General features: G+C 39.9%; 1 protein-coding gene across 1 annotated transcript in view; it reads right to left on the minus strand.

Moving 5' to 3' along the window:
* Nucleotides 1–5,110: 5,110 nt before the first annotated feature.
* The window catches only part of LOC118424000 (rap guanine nucleotide exchange factor 4-like), a 66,346-nt gene continuing 56,546 nt past the window's right edge, over nt 5,111–14,910 (minus strand). The window contains exons 24-29 of the mRNA XM_035832381.1: nt 14,747–14,797; nt 14,131–14,218; nt 12,752–12,816; nt 12,456–12,510; nt 10,114–10,168; nt 5,111–5,368 (exon numbers count right to left, since the gene is read on the minus strand). Of these exons, the coding sequence (XP_035688274.1) occupies nt 5,296–5,368; nt 10,114–10,168; nt 12,456–12,510; nt 12,752–12,816; nt 14,131–14,218; nt 14,747–14,797 (387 nt within the window). The 3' untranslated portion in view covers nt 5,111–5,295. The remainder of the gene's footprint in view (nt 5,369–10,113; nt 10,169–12,455; nt 12,511–12,751; nt 12,817–14,130; nt 14,219–14,746; nt 14,798–14,910) is intronic.

Here is a 14,910-nt window from a genome sequence, read left to right on the forward strand (position 1 = left end):
ACATCACACACACGCACACACACATCAGAAAAAAATACACTACAGACAAGTCAAGAGAAACATCTATGAATATACAACGTTATATCTCAAACCAAGTCAAATAACAACGTAAGGAAGAAAACGTTTGACGGACACCTATTTACTTTTAAGTAAATAGGTGTACAATTAAAATTGTATACAATTAAAATTTGTATACAATTAAAATTGTATACAAATAGCTCCGTTTACACGGCAAGTCAATACATGTGTACATAACAGGATCTTCTGTTTGTTCAGACTCGGAGGCCGTAAAATCCTCACTTGTTAAAATGAATGAATGAAAACCTTTATTGTAATCGAGCTAAGGACAGGTCACAACAGAACATACTTAATGATATCATAGACATAGTCTAACATAGAAGTTCTGCTTTTTCTCGCTTCTTGGCAATAGTGAAGATGTACGTTTGTATGGGTCGGTTTGTCAAAACGCTTGAGGAAGACTTGTCAGTGCTACTTATATGTCTAAAGTGGGGGAATCTGCTTTCTATATAGCTAGATTGAGTATTTCTATCATTAACATAACGTGACATAGTACAATCGACAACGAAGTGCGCTTCATCTTCTGTTTGGGGTACACATAATTGACAGACTCCTTGTTAAAGAAGCGCTGAAGTAATCGGGACGTGAAAAACGCGCGGTAGATTGTAAGTGGCAATTATCGTGCTCAGGTGGAGACAAATGACTTCTACCCGCAGAAGTGGCAAAGTAAATTGCTACCTTTTTGAGAAGGAGGTGACGGAGGAGTGACCTTTCTGAACTCTGAAATGTATGAGGGAGTGTTTGAAGTGAGCTGGGATTAATGTTAATGTCCCTCCTTTTTCTTTACACCTTTTTCTCTTCCCCCAAGGCTCTAGCAACAGCAAGTGAAGCAACAGCTATCTACCACTCACAAATCATGACCGTGCCCAGAACATGAAATATCAAAAACAGACGTTCTGCTGCACTACCATGGAACGCCGCTTGTAGCCCTACAGACAGACAGATATACAGACAAAGAAATAGGCGCGCGCACAAACAAACACACACACACACACAGACAGACACAAACACACACATACAGACAGACAGACAAACGGCATTAAAAGTACAAGTGAAAAACGCCATCGTAATTTGTGGTAGTTTATCGTTGCTACACGCTCCAGAAGTTTGGATAATAATGTCCCTGACCTCCCTCGCCCAGTTATAATTTTTCCCGCGGTTTATTCAACAAGTTAATTGCCGTAAGGCGCCGGTTCACCTTGGCCCGGAAAATACGCACCGATAACTTCTGTGGAGATAATGTTGTTCGTAAAACGTGGAGTTTTCAATGTCACGCACATTTGTTTGTAACATCGACTATCATAATTCCACCAGATGCCATAATACCGCCACGTAAAAAAAAAACGTTAGTATAGAGGTCTTCCCAAGATTGTCTTGAATACCGAATGTTAAATATCGTAAATGTAATACAATTTAGATACGTAAGTGTTGAAGACAATCTTGAGAAGGCCTCTTTAACAACGTTTTTTTGAGGTGGCGGTATAATGGCACCTGGTGGAATTATGAGAATGTATGTTACAAACATGATGTGTTACCACTCATGACGTAACATACCAGGTTTGTACTGAAAAAGCTGCATATCCGGACAACATTTGATTTACTTGATCAATTCACGTCGGATTTAATCTTACTCTTTTCGATAACTGGTGGGTGCCTCTCCTCAAACACTGGACCTCCATCTAGCGTCCCTAGATACACGCAAAAATGATACTCCACTCCCTTATACTTTTATAGTAGTCCACTATGTTTTTGTACTGCAGTAGCCTGGACACCTTGCAGCTGCAATCAGTCTTTCTTCAAACTCTCCATTTCATCCTGATCATCGCAAGCTTCCTTGGGCCCCATAGTTTTCTTTCTGACCGCCATGGTCCTAGTCCTCTATCCTTTAGGCCTGCCCTCAGTAAGCCTAGCAGGATCTTACAGTGCCTTCCTTTCTTTCACTCCCTTATGGTTAGGTAGAAAACGACGATGAAGGCATAGAGAGTGACAGTGCGCCTAAAACGGATCTATGACTAAGTGGCACGCGACCCTAGGATTGACTCTTACACCTGTGCTCACCGGGGGGTCCTGTGAAATAGCAGGTGTGGAGTCGTAGGTGTCGCCAACAGGTAGATCATTTTAATGACAGCAGTTCCGGTTGATATTTTATTTAATGTTTCGTCTTCTACGAGCAGTCCCGAAGCCACACTGACTCGTTTTAACCGATGATATCCGCGCGTTCATCGAGTTTCGTTATTTATCAAAGAGAAGCCACTTTGTTACCATCGCCTTAAAAAGGCCAGATTCATCACACCGTCTTCTAACAGAATAAAGACACTTCTTCTTCGTTATGTTCCAGGTGGTGCTTCGACTGGCGACCACGATACTCACTCTTGAACTTCTTGTATGTCGCTCAAATTCGACCCTTCTTATGCCACTTGATCAGATGCCATTCATATTGTAAACACTACAACTTGTACAAGAGCCTTCACACTACTTTCCAAGCAGAGGCTCGGTTCTGGTTGTTTTAGGCGTTTTATCGGGCTTTAATTTCTGCTCTGTCCCGTTTTCGTCATGTTAACGTTTGGCCAGCGGACCTAAAGAATACGTCAAATACAGCCGCAGCCGAACCTCTGCTTAAAAATATAGTCTGGCCCCCGGGCAACCCCCAGGCCCCTGTCCATCGTTCTTCCACATTACGGTTTACACCATTTTTGCCGAGGGGCGAAACGCCCGAGACAAAGCCTTCGCTTTTCTCCGCCACCGTGGGAAAGTTTCGGACAGTCCTTCGGCAGCTATATCAAAAGAAAACACCTTTCGGCACATCGATTCTCAATTATCCTCGTCCTTCGTTTCTTATATGGGAAATTGTGAGGAAAAACAGAAGAATGGCAACTCAACAGCATGTGTGCTATTTAACAATCTTTACGCACAGCATTTTAATGGATAGGCACAAGCACTTAACAGTTAACCATGGCTGACTTTTGGGGACTTCTAAACGTACATGTTGCAGTTACATGTACTTTATTGCCAGAAAGTCTTCGTGGAAGACGATACTTTATGCAAATTAGAATGACGTGATGATGATGTCATCAATAGTTACCTTCAAGTCAGCACATAGTAATATATTAGAACATATTTTTCTAATGACCCTTGCTTTTTCCTAATGACCTTGATGAATTGTGAAATACAGGGGAATAAAGGTTCAAACATACAAATAGTAAACAAACCAAATCTTTCATTTGTATTTATCTTTATTTTCATACAAGCAATACATCTCCAATACATCTGTACAAGAACAAATACACTTTATGGCACATCCACTTTCATTATTCACAAAAGAAGTCGTCATTTTGAAACATACAGTAAGCATATAAATAATACATAATTAAGTGCTATTGCGAGAGATAACTTTACAAGTTTACAAAGCTAGGAAAGCCAACACACATCTTTGTCATACCACTGTACAAAACTTTATAAGAATGTGGTAGAAAGTGACCGCTAGTTTCTTCTTTATGTAAGCTTTTCGCATAACTTTTACCTTTAATACCGATCGGTCGATTTTACACGTAAAAGTTCATGAAGACTTTTCTATGTACAAGATTTTAGCACCAGTGCATTGTCTTTTACTTTATTTCACAGTTTTCACTGTCTGTAGATATCTGTACATAATTGAGTTATTGTATGCATGAACAAAAACTGAATCTTTTTGAGCCATAAACAATTTCTGTACCAATATTCAAAGAAGAACGTTGAAGAAACAAAGGATAATTTCTTTTTTGGCACAAAGACCGAATGCTTTTTATAAATTTATCTCTTAATAAAAATCATCTTTGCCAAGTCAAAGTACGGGAAATTGTGGGACAACATCAGTATCATGACAAAATTCTAACCAAGGACCTCTGGGCCAAACACCCTGCATTTTTGCAAAACAACCCTTAAAAGTATCTAAGGGTTCACAAAAAAAAAGTGGCTAGAATGGCCAGGTGATACTTGTACATGTTCGAATTTCACAAAGAGTCTCTGAAATGCTACATTGGCAACTTCTCTATGATGCTAACATTACAAACTTGAACTTGGATGTCAGCTTGGAAGTTACAAATTGTAAAAGTCACATAAAACTGTAAAATGTCTTCCTGTATGTACAAATCTGGAGAAATACCAAAACTTTGGCATGTGGAACTTGTGATTCTTACGGTCCAAAGATAAACTAAAAATCAAACAGATAGAGATCACCATTATTTCCTATCTCTTCAAAAATCTGAACTTTGTACAAAATAAAGCAATAAATAATGTTCAGTCTTTACAATATGGCACATTATACGTTTTCCGTCATATTCTTCTTCGATTTTCAGTGCTTTACATACAAAGGATTCTTTCATCAATTTCTGAAATAAAACATATCACATTGTCAGGCTTCCCTTCCAAATCAGAGTTTGATAACCACCAAGCAGAAATAAGGATCTGGCGAGGTCTCAGTGTCTCACACATTTCTGAAATATTCTGCAACATTACATATTTCTAGTCGTGTACCTTTCTATCTTTCACTGACTCCTTAAACACTGAAACGAAGTCCGATCCTTCCCGTACATCTGCTTGGAGATTAAGTATGGTACACTTCATCCTCAACTCTATCCCCAAACATTTTTGACAATTTGTAACATTTCTTTTTTATTACAAATGTGACAAGAATATCTTCCACTGTTGCAGTTATTCTCCACCAGTAAGAGACGTGAACAGCCACAACAGCCTTCTGACCAACACTTTGTGGATGACCAGGATTTTCCGTAATATCAGGCTTGGCACAGTAACATAAATACTGGTCATTGATTTAAAAAAAGAAATGGCCAACGTAATGTGGTTCAAACAGAAAAGCTGGGAGAAAAACTAGCATCTTTATGTCCGTAGTATTTTCCTGAAACCGTGCGTCCATTTGGAGAGCATGTCTCTGTGGCCATGCGGTAATGCAACCCCGCTGCTTGGTCGTCTGGATCCAATTACTCAGATTGCGTACCTACTGGCGGCAGTAATACACCAAGGTGAAACAATGCTATAGCCTCAACCTATCTTCCGTCACAGCTGTGATGTCACCAATGCTCTACAATCTTCTGGGTTAAGGGATTACATTCGTCTTTCAGTAGGAACCTAAGGTGGGGGTCCTGTGTTGGAGGAGGTGACTTGAGCACGTAAAACAAGCCTCATTACATCTTCAGTCGCAGCAGTGTTGTCACTGATGCTCTACGATCTTCTGGGCTCCAGCTTGTGTGAGAGCTGCGTCAACGTTCGCTGGTTATCAATCACATTCAGACTCCTGGAGAGGTAGGAAAAGAAACTGTCATCAATTTCCTTCCTTTTATTGCGAAACCCTTTAACACAATTTAGTCTTCTAGGGTTCGAAGTTCAAACAATGAAAACTCATCAAGCGACATACTTTTGAATGAAAAGGACAGTGGTGTTATTATAGATTAGCATGAAAGCACATCTGTCTTTGGTAGTTAAAATGGCATTGGGTGAAAATTTTGTTCCGACACAAAAAAAGGAAGAACATCAACTTTTCAACTGTCCTGTAGTAGTCATACTGCAGCCATTCACCCACTCACATTCAATCACACACTCTAACTCACTTATTCACTCACTCACCCACTCACTCAATCCCACACACTACTCATATCTGACTTAGGCTGGGGAGGTAAACGGTACCCAAGTTCGTGCCTTAGACACTGTGAATAACATATTTCCCACTGCCTTTATGGCCTCAAAAAGATGATGAAACTACATTTCTCTGCTAGATTATGTAATGTAAAGGTGCATTGCACTGCTAACTAACAAAAAGTGTCAAACTTCAATCGAGGCCCACCAGAAAGACACAGAGGAAGAAGATCTGTCTTGGTAGTTAGTCTAGTGTCAGTACGATTATAATCGTAGTATAGTAGTAGCAGATTGTCTTAAGCAGATTATGTAATGCAAAGGTGTCGAGCCAGGTATGACTAATGCTTCTGACAAAACACACCCCAGGCGAGGGGTCACTATAGGTCGTTGGAACTTTGGCGCGCGCGGGAGGATAATCAGACAATCAAACGTGGTCTTCGGGCGGCTGGATCATTGTAAACAACTGCGGTTGGACGATCGGCCTGCGGGGGAAAAGCCCCTCAGGTGCGAACTCTCACCTGTCCGGCAGGTAAGGGGGCGGGGCTTGTGACGGACAGGGGTAATAGTGCGGAAATCAAAAACTGAGGGGGCCGATGCATTGGTGCCTGTGTACAGCAATTTTGTCACATTTTGGGTTTTCCAAACAATCAAAGAGTAATAGTTAAATTGCATACTGACAGACAAATATGCTTTGACACATGTATCTTTAAGCACAAAATAGATCTGTTTTTACATATTTATGAGTACACTCTACTATATTACTCCATCAATGTAGTATATTATGTTTGTACATATACATATACATGTACATGTAAATGTATACACACACACACACACACACACACACACATATTGCATTTGACAACTATTCTTTTCAGCGACCTTCATATGGACTTGCGCTAATGGGGTGAATACAATGGGGCAAATACATGTATGTTCCTCATAATAATTAAAGTGTATATCAGACTTATGCTAACCTGTGAACAATGGAGTGAACAGCTGATGTTATGGTATCTTTGGACATTGCCAAGGAGGCAAACATATTCAATAAAGAAAGGTCTTCATAATCATACTGCATACCAGATTACAACAATAGAAACGGCAGCTGGCATTACAGTATACAAAGTGGATAAGAGTCACGGAAGGCTACACATGCTAATCACTACCTTCTGACACAAACTTTAAGAGAAAGTGTTCTTTACCTCTTGCTAAAACTCAAGCTTTAATACTGACAAATGTAAGAATCTTAAGGCACCTGCACAAAAAAGAACCATACACACTTTTCGAGAAGAGTATGGGTGACCTTGTACTGAATATATAAGCTGTAGCAAAGCCACCTTACACTACTAGCTAACGAAAATTGTTATCTTTCTTTCTTTCTTTCTTTATTGACGATGAAACAACTCATTACACGGGTCTGCCTAGGAAGCTTTGGGTTGGTAGCGGCAGTTATACAGTTATGCTTCGTTCGAGATGACCAGAAAGACAAAGAAGACGACACATTAGTGTCAGTACTATCATAAGTGCAGCTGGTGTTATAGTATACAAAGTGGATAAGAGGACAGTTACGGAACGCTACACATGCGTATCACTACCTTCTGACACAAACTTTAAGAGAAAGTGTTCTTTACCTCTCGCTAAAACTCAAGCTTTAATACTGACAAATGTAAGAAATGTTAAAACACCTTCCCCAAAAAGAACCATACACACTTTTCGAGAAAAGTATGAGGGACCTTGACTGAGTATATAAGCTGTAGCAAAGCTGCATTACACTACTAGCTAACGAAAAGTGTTATCTTTTTTTTTCTTTATTGACGATGAAACAACTCATTACACGGGTCTGCCTAGGAAGCTTTGGGTTGGTAGCGGCAGTTATGCAATTATGCAGTTATGCAATTATGCTTCGTTCGAGATGACCAGAAAGACAAAGAAGACGACACATTAGTGTCAGTACTATCATAAGTGCAGCTGGTGTTATAGTATACAAAGTGGATAAGAAAAATTAGTCACAGAAGGCTACACATGCTAATCATTACCTTCTGACACAAACTTTAACGGAAAGTGTTCTTTACCTCTTGCTAAAACCCAAGCTTTGAGACTGACAAATGTAAGAAATGTTAAAACACCTTCCCCAAAAAGAACCATACACACTTTTCGAGAAAAGTATGAGGGACCTTGACAGAAAATATAAGCTGTAGCAAAGCCACCTTACACTACTAGCTAATGAAAATTGTTATCTTTCTTTATTGACGATGAAACAACTCATTACAAGGGTCTGCCTAGGAAGCTTTGGGTTGGTAGCGGCAGTTTTGCAGTTATGCTTTGTTTGAGAAGACCAGAAAGACAAAGAAGACGACACATTAGTGTCAGCACTATCATAAGTGCAGCTGGTGTTATATAGTATACAAAGTGGATAAGAGGACAGTTACGGAACGCTACACATCCTAATCGCTACCTTCTGACACAAAGGGAAAGTGTCCCAAGCTGACGGATAGTTGGATAAATGGTGGAGCCTCTAACTGTGGGGAGAGACAAAAGGGTAATGGTAGGTTTGATAATCCAGGGCGGTAATGTACAGCAGGGGGGCAGGTGTGTTGGTGGTGGAGTGTCCGTAAAGGGGGGCAGAGGGGACAACATTAGCGTTGTTGACTCAGAATATCAAGGTCCTGGGTTTGAAACTGGTAAGGCTTCCTTTTTTCAACCTCCTTGGTTAGGGTTGTTGATCCCGGGTTTGAATCCTGGGCAGGTTGGCAATTTCCTCACATCTCTCAGGAACATTAGAACCTAGCTTTGGTTAGGGATGCCGTGGCATAAAACTACAGGGTGTATCATGACATTGGCCTTTTGGTTAGAGTGGTTGGCTAGGGTCTAAAGGTTCAGGGTTTGAATCCCATTAAAAGGTACCTTTCCTCACTCCACACAGGTGAAAAGGCATACCTAGCTTAAGTTAGAGAAAGTTAAACTTGTGGTAGAATCCAAAGATCCTGGGTTTGAATCTCTATGTTGTGCCCTTGAAAAAGACACTTCTACTTGATTCAGAGAAATCTGCATCTGAATGTCCTCTTACATGTTTTTCTTAGAACCTCAAGGTCCTGGGTTTGAATCCATGGCAGATCCTACAGCTGACCTTGGGAATCACCTATTTCCTTAGCAGGTGAAATCAGTAACATGCATTTGTTAGGGAAATCCTCTCAAATAGGACATAAAGTGGAGGAGAGAGACACCTTTAACACATTAAAGAACCCACCACACTGATCAATTAAAGTAGGGGCCTTTCCCAGTATGAGTGGATCAAACTTAACAATCGGGTCTTATACAGCTCGTCCTTAACAAAGAACACAATTGTTGTGTTACGCCCCGAGGCAGTTTACCTGCTGCGCGATACAAACAAAACCACACAAGGTCTTTGGTGACGCAACAGTTCGCACTTAAATTATGTAGTAATTACAAAAATAATTATACAATGACTAATATAATTATACATGTACTGAATGAAGGAGGCCATACATATGCAATTATGCATTCATCACTAAAGACTTCTTGTCTTTTCAGGGACTAAATTTACGAAAAATCACTTTGCATCCTTATGCTAAGAAACAGTTTTAGGACAGCTGTCACCTTTCAGTTTTGTGTTTGAAAACTTTGTAAGTAATTACACATCGACTTGTCTAATTGTACATTGACTCATATAATTATACATTACTGGATAAAGAATGTAATTATGCATTCATCACTAAAGACTTCTTTTCTTTTCAGGGACTCATTTTGCGTCAAATCACTTTGCAGGTTTGAGGTCAGCTGTCACGTTTTAATTTTATGTTAGAGCTGACGTTTTCAACTATGTGCTAATTATGTATGACGAAAACTGTGTCCTTAAGAAAACACTGAGATAAAAACAGTTTAAGGACATTTGTCATGTCTTTACAAATCACTCAACCTTCTTATTGCACTTCATACTATGCTAGCTCATCTGGAATATCATGCTTCAAGGAATGCATGCTGTCACCTAGCCTAGCTGTCGCCATCTACTTGGTACAGTCATTAGTTTTAAACAGACACACATAAACACAAACAGACACACACACTCCCAAATAAACACACACAAAAAAAGGGAAAGGTAGCCCCATTGCCTTTTTGAGGTCATCTGGGCAGTAAGTTATTATCAAATGTATCTAGGCACGTTATTGGAAGGCAGAGCCTAACCCTCTCTTTCCACTGCCTTTTACCTCACCAACTGAAGTCAGGTACCCATTTTTACACCTGGGTGGAGTGAGGAAAGTCTTTCCCAAGAGCACAAGATCGATAGCATGACAGGATTCGAACCCAGAACCTCTGGACCAAACATTTGCAGTTACGCCACACAAGCCCACGCACACAGCATGAATGTTTATTCAGAATGTGGCTTACCTGACGTAGTTTCGAACCTCTTGTATGTTCTTCACGACTGGTGGGGGATCGAAATCTGGAAAAAAGACACACATGGTTAAAATTGTGAAAATGTTTTGCCAACACTTGAAATTCTGATTGCGATAAATGGTCTAAAACATCAATAAAACGAGATTGACCCCAAATAAATTTTGGCCACACAGTCATTTAACGTTATCCATATTATCCATGTCATCTATGTATAAGCATTTCATCCATGTAATGCCCATATTTTGACTGAAAAGATGCTTTTGAATGGATGTCTAACATTCACGAAGAAAATATATTTCTTTATTTTTTTTTCATCCAAAAAACTATGCCAGAATTCACATATGTCTGTAACATTTTTAGGTTTACATTTCACGCAACCATAACCCTAGAGGACCTGGGGAAGTCCACAAGGTTGACAACTACATTTTGCTAAGTCTGTTGATCCTATTTCCTATACACACTAATCCTACTTCATCTGTCAATCTGCACATGCGGGCTGCAGCCTTGAAGACTACAGCTAGACAGCTGGGCAAGTTAGTTACTTCATGTCCTTCCAGCACCAGATGGTGCATATGGTGGTGCCAGTCTCCATTTCTGTAGCCATTGGGCCACACAACTTTTGTGCAATTACTACAACAGTTAAGCACCATTGACAGAGGTGAGTATTCAACTACCATGCTCTTTCCTTTCCTTTCCATCCTTTTCTTTTGCTTTCCTTTCCATACCTTTCCCAAATGCTGAGTGCTCAAAAGAAAGCAGCACGTACCATTTTAAAAGTTTTTGGTCTGATTCAGTTGGGGATCAAACTCATGACCAACCAAAGGCAAGGCAAACACTTTACTCACACTTCACTCTATTGCATCGGATAGCTGGGCAAGGTTGGGGTCAATCCTTACATAAAAAGAAGTAAGCCCAACCTAAAATCTCTTCTTAAAATCTTTGCTTACTAATTAACAGTCAATCTGCACACGGGGGCTTGAACCTTGAATACCATGCCCAAGACAGAGGGACAAAGCTATGGTCAATCTTTACACAAAGAGAGTGAAGCGCAAGCCTATATCTCTTCTTAAAATCTTTGCTGAATTAACAATCGATGCAGGCGTCAACCTTGAATTCAATGAACAGGACAGTTGGGAAAGACTCTGGAATCAAGCTCAAGGTTTTTTAATTATCTCGTATGATTATCAGTTCATATTGGTCTTGGGCCAAACACGTTATCATTACACCACGCAACCCAACACGTGTTGGAACATGAGGGTGTCCCCGTCCCTAAAACTAGACCTGAGTGTCCTCATGTGCACTTTCCCATGAAACAATCACAAGGCTATATTGTCATGAGTTGTCTGGGCGCTAGCAATATTGGTAATTTGGAGGCTTGAAAAGTTACTAATTATTGGCAGACACGTTATTCTGCATATTATGCATTCTTTGCAGGCTGTCGCCAGCTTTATGTCTCACTTATTGATTAGGAGCCCATGTTTTTGATTTACCTTCAAGTTGTTACCTTGCGAATACATTAAATTTTGTAAACAATTTCATGCTATGAAGTTCAGATTTTTTTTAGACAGATAGGGTGGAATTCTTTTTTTTACATCGAATCAAGGAAATTTCCATCTCAGGAGGGAAGGACGGTTCTTTGATACAGCCCTGAGGTAAGGTCACGGCTGTGATTTACAAATCAGAAGTCTGACCTTCATCGACGGAAGTCAACAATCTTGAATGACATTGATTGAGGACATTCCATCTCCACACGCACAGATTTTATGCATATTAAGCGCTGTTGTCAGTTGTTTTTTGTTTGTTTGTCTGTATGTTGCATACCCAGTAAACCACATTATAGCGTAAAACACCAGGTTTGTACTGAACAGTACAAGTTGCATATCTGGACAGATTTATTTGATCCACTCACACCGGGAAGGACCCCTGCTCTTTTTGATAAGTGTGGTGGGTAGTTTAATGTGCTTGAGGTGTTGTTCTCCTCAAAGAAGGGACCTCCATTTAACGTCCTATCCAAGGGACGGCCCTAACCAACGCTAGGTACTCATTTACACCATAGTGTAGTGAGGAAAGTCATGTAAAGTGCCTTTCCCAAGGACAAAAAATCGATGGCACATCAACGGATTCGAACCCAGAATCTCTGGGTTATGAATCGAACACCCTGCCGATTGCACCACATGACCCCACTTCAAGTTCATCTAAGAGGAAGGGCTAGAAAACCCTCTCTATAAAAAAATATACCCTGCTACAGAAACATTAAGGAAGCTTGCTGACCTACATGTACGTGTATGTGTGACTAGGCATTACAAGGTGGACAACAAGTCAGTTCTACTTACTGAAAGGTTCGCTCCCACATTGTCTGATGGTCCTTATAGTAGATGAGATCATGTGCTGAAAAAAAACAACACATTATAATTTCATTTAAGTTATTAATAACATAAGGTTAGACCAAAAAGAAAAGAAACAACCAGTTTACAAGATTCATTTGTCATTTTTCTCTACTACACCATACAATAATTTCAACCATGCAAATGTCAGTCTTCCATATAAAATGATAAGTATTACAATGAAATAAAAAGTGGGTAAACTGATCGATCTGCAACAAAAGCTTTCAACTTGATGTCAAACTCACCATTTTTTCAAAGTTGACTAGACCGTCATAGTATGTCTTATTGCCTTCGTGGGTGAAAGTCATATCTGCAAGGTAAATATTGTGTTAGAAGATCCCCATAATTTAATTCTGAGCTCCGTGAAATACTAAAGAAGTACTTGATAATTTGATTTTGATAAGTAAGACATTGATACTTGCCATAAGGACACCCACACTGTATTCAAAAGCTACATGCAACAAGATCATCTGGATTACTCTCCAAGCAGAGGTTGTACTACAAGGGTTTACAAACTGGAAATTTGGAAAAAAATTTCACTGATGGACATATTTGGAATAAGCTACAAGAATAATATTTGGTTGGGCCCTCCAAAGCCATGTGATGACTGTTTAAATAATCTCTGAATCCATCTCAGTTTCCCGTCTTCAGGAGAGTTAGGTTGTGCTTTCCTTTGTTTCAAAGTACTTTGATTCACCAACCACTGACACAGCTCCATATTTTAGTTCAACTGCAACAGTTGGAATAAGTTTAGTTATGTGGGCGAAGCCACACATTTAGTTTTTCCTCAGATATTTGCATATTCCACCCGGAAATCAGAAAGAATGGAAGCTGTAAACATGTACTCCACGTTTCAAGCTATTTGATTGGCTTAAAGTCTCACTTTTTCGGTTTTACGTCAGACGTGAACCTATCAACGCACAGAACACAATCGGCATCGAGTTTAAAATAGCCAATCAGAACTCAGAAAAAATGGAAGCTGTAAACATATACTCCGCGTTTCCAGCTTTTTGATTGGAATAAAGTGGCGGACTGTCTCGGGTGTACGCAGAGGTGAACCAATCAACGCACAGAACACAAAATGGTATTCGTCATGCAGTTTGATAATACTATAGCAGCTGAGGCGACCAAACAGGCGCTCAAGGAAGAAGTTGCCCGCCATGGAATGAACGAGATTGATAAATTTTCACACAAAAACATTATCTTCAGAAAATTGGACCTTGGAATCTTGCAAATTCAACGGTGAACGGACGTGTTCAAGCTACGCAATACATTTAGATACCTGTTAAAACGTGCACCTGTAACGTGTTGTAGCACTGGCTCAGTGGTATTATTCACGCATGGTAAACCAACGCTACGGGATCGAATCCGTGGATAGATAATATTTTTTCATTTTCTTTGCTGCATTTTCGCGAAAATGTTGCCTTTCTTCATGCTTTTTTTCTTGCGATTTTTGCTTTCTTTTCCCTTCGCCCACATTCTGCATTTTTTTCAAAAATGTTGCCTTTCTAGTTTCAATTCTAATTATAGGCCTTCTTCTTGGAAAAGCATCAAATAAACTTTCCCAGTTCTCAGGACACTCCTGCATCTGTTATCTTTGCTTGAAACTTTATCATACACCCACCTTTCATCAGTAGCGGTATAAATGGAATGATTGGCGGTTGTAGTTTACTCATCGCTAGTCTGTACACTCGGTGGTTTCTGGACGGATCCTGTGATAAAAACAAACAAACAAATTAAACAAACAAGATCAGAAACACCTATGAACTAACATTTCCGACCATGTCATTTCAAAATCGATCAAATGTATAATATAGTAGTAGTAGTAACATTCAGTATTTGATTATACTACTGTAGAAGTCACTGACACAGGAATGGGCAGCAGTTGGCTAGACTTCAAATCACGCTTCCAAGCGACTCTTTCCAGCAAGCCCACATTGGCTTTTCTGCACACTTTAGTTAAATGTCCTTTGTGACACACTCCTAATCTCCAAGCAGATCCTACGGTAGCATAAGATAGCATCAAAAGCTGCCATAGGAGTTAAGCTACCAGAGGCTGATGACTTCCTTTGGCCGGCTATACTCCTTAGCCAGGTTTGATACCTATCTTATGCCACTGATAAATCTGCCTGAAGATTAACACACTCCAACCAAAGACAAGACTACATGTTTTTAGCTGTTCGATGGAAACTGTTTTCTGAGAAATTTGACAGGAATGCTAAAAATTCTATGAAACTTACCATGAAGCTCTCAAACTCTGCAAACATTCTCTTGAACTTATTGGGCAGCCTCTGGAAAAAATAAGACAAACACATTTTGAGATCACAGTGAGACAAACTGGAAGTTCTGCTGCAGTACCAAGGAAAACTGCCAGGTGACCAATAATCAAGCTTCACCCTTGTCT

The sequence above is a fragment of the Branchiostoma floridae genome, chromosome 10 (assembly GCF_000003815.2).
Source record: "Branchiostoma floridae strain S238N-H82 chromosome 10, Bfl_VNyyK, whole genome shotgun sequence".
NCBI classification, from domain to species: Eukaryota; Metazoa; Chordata; class Leptocardii; order Amphioxiformes; family Branchiostomatidae; genus Branchiostoma; species Branchiostoma floridae.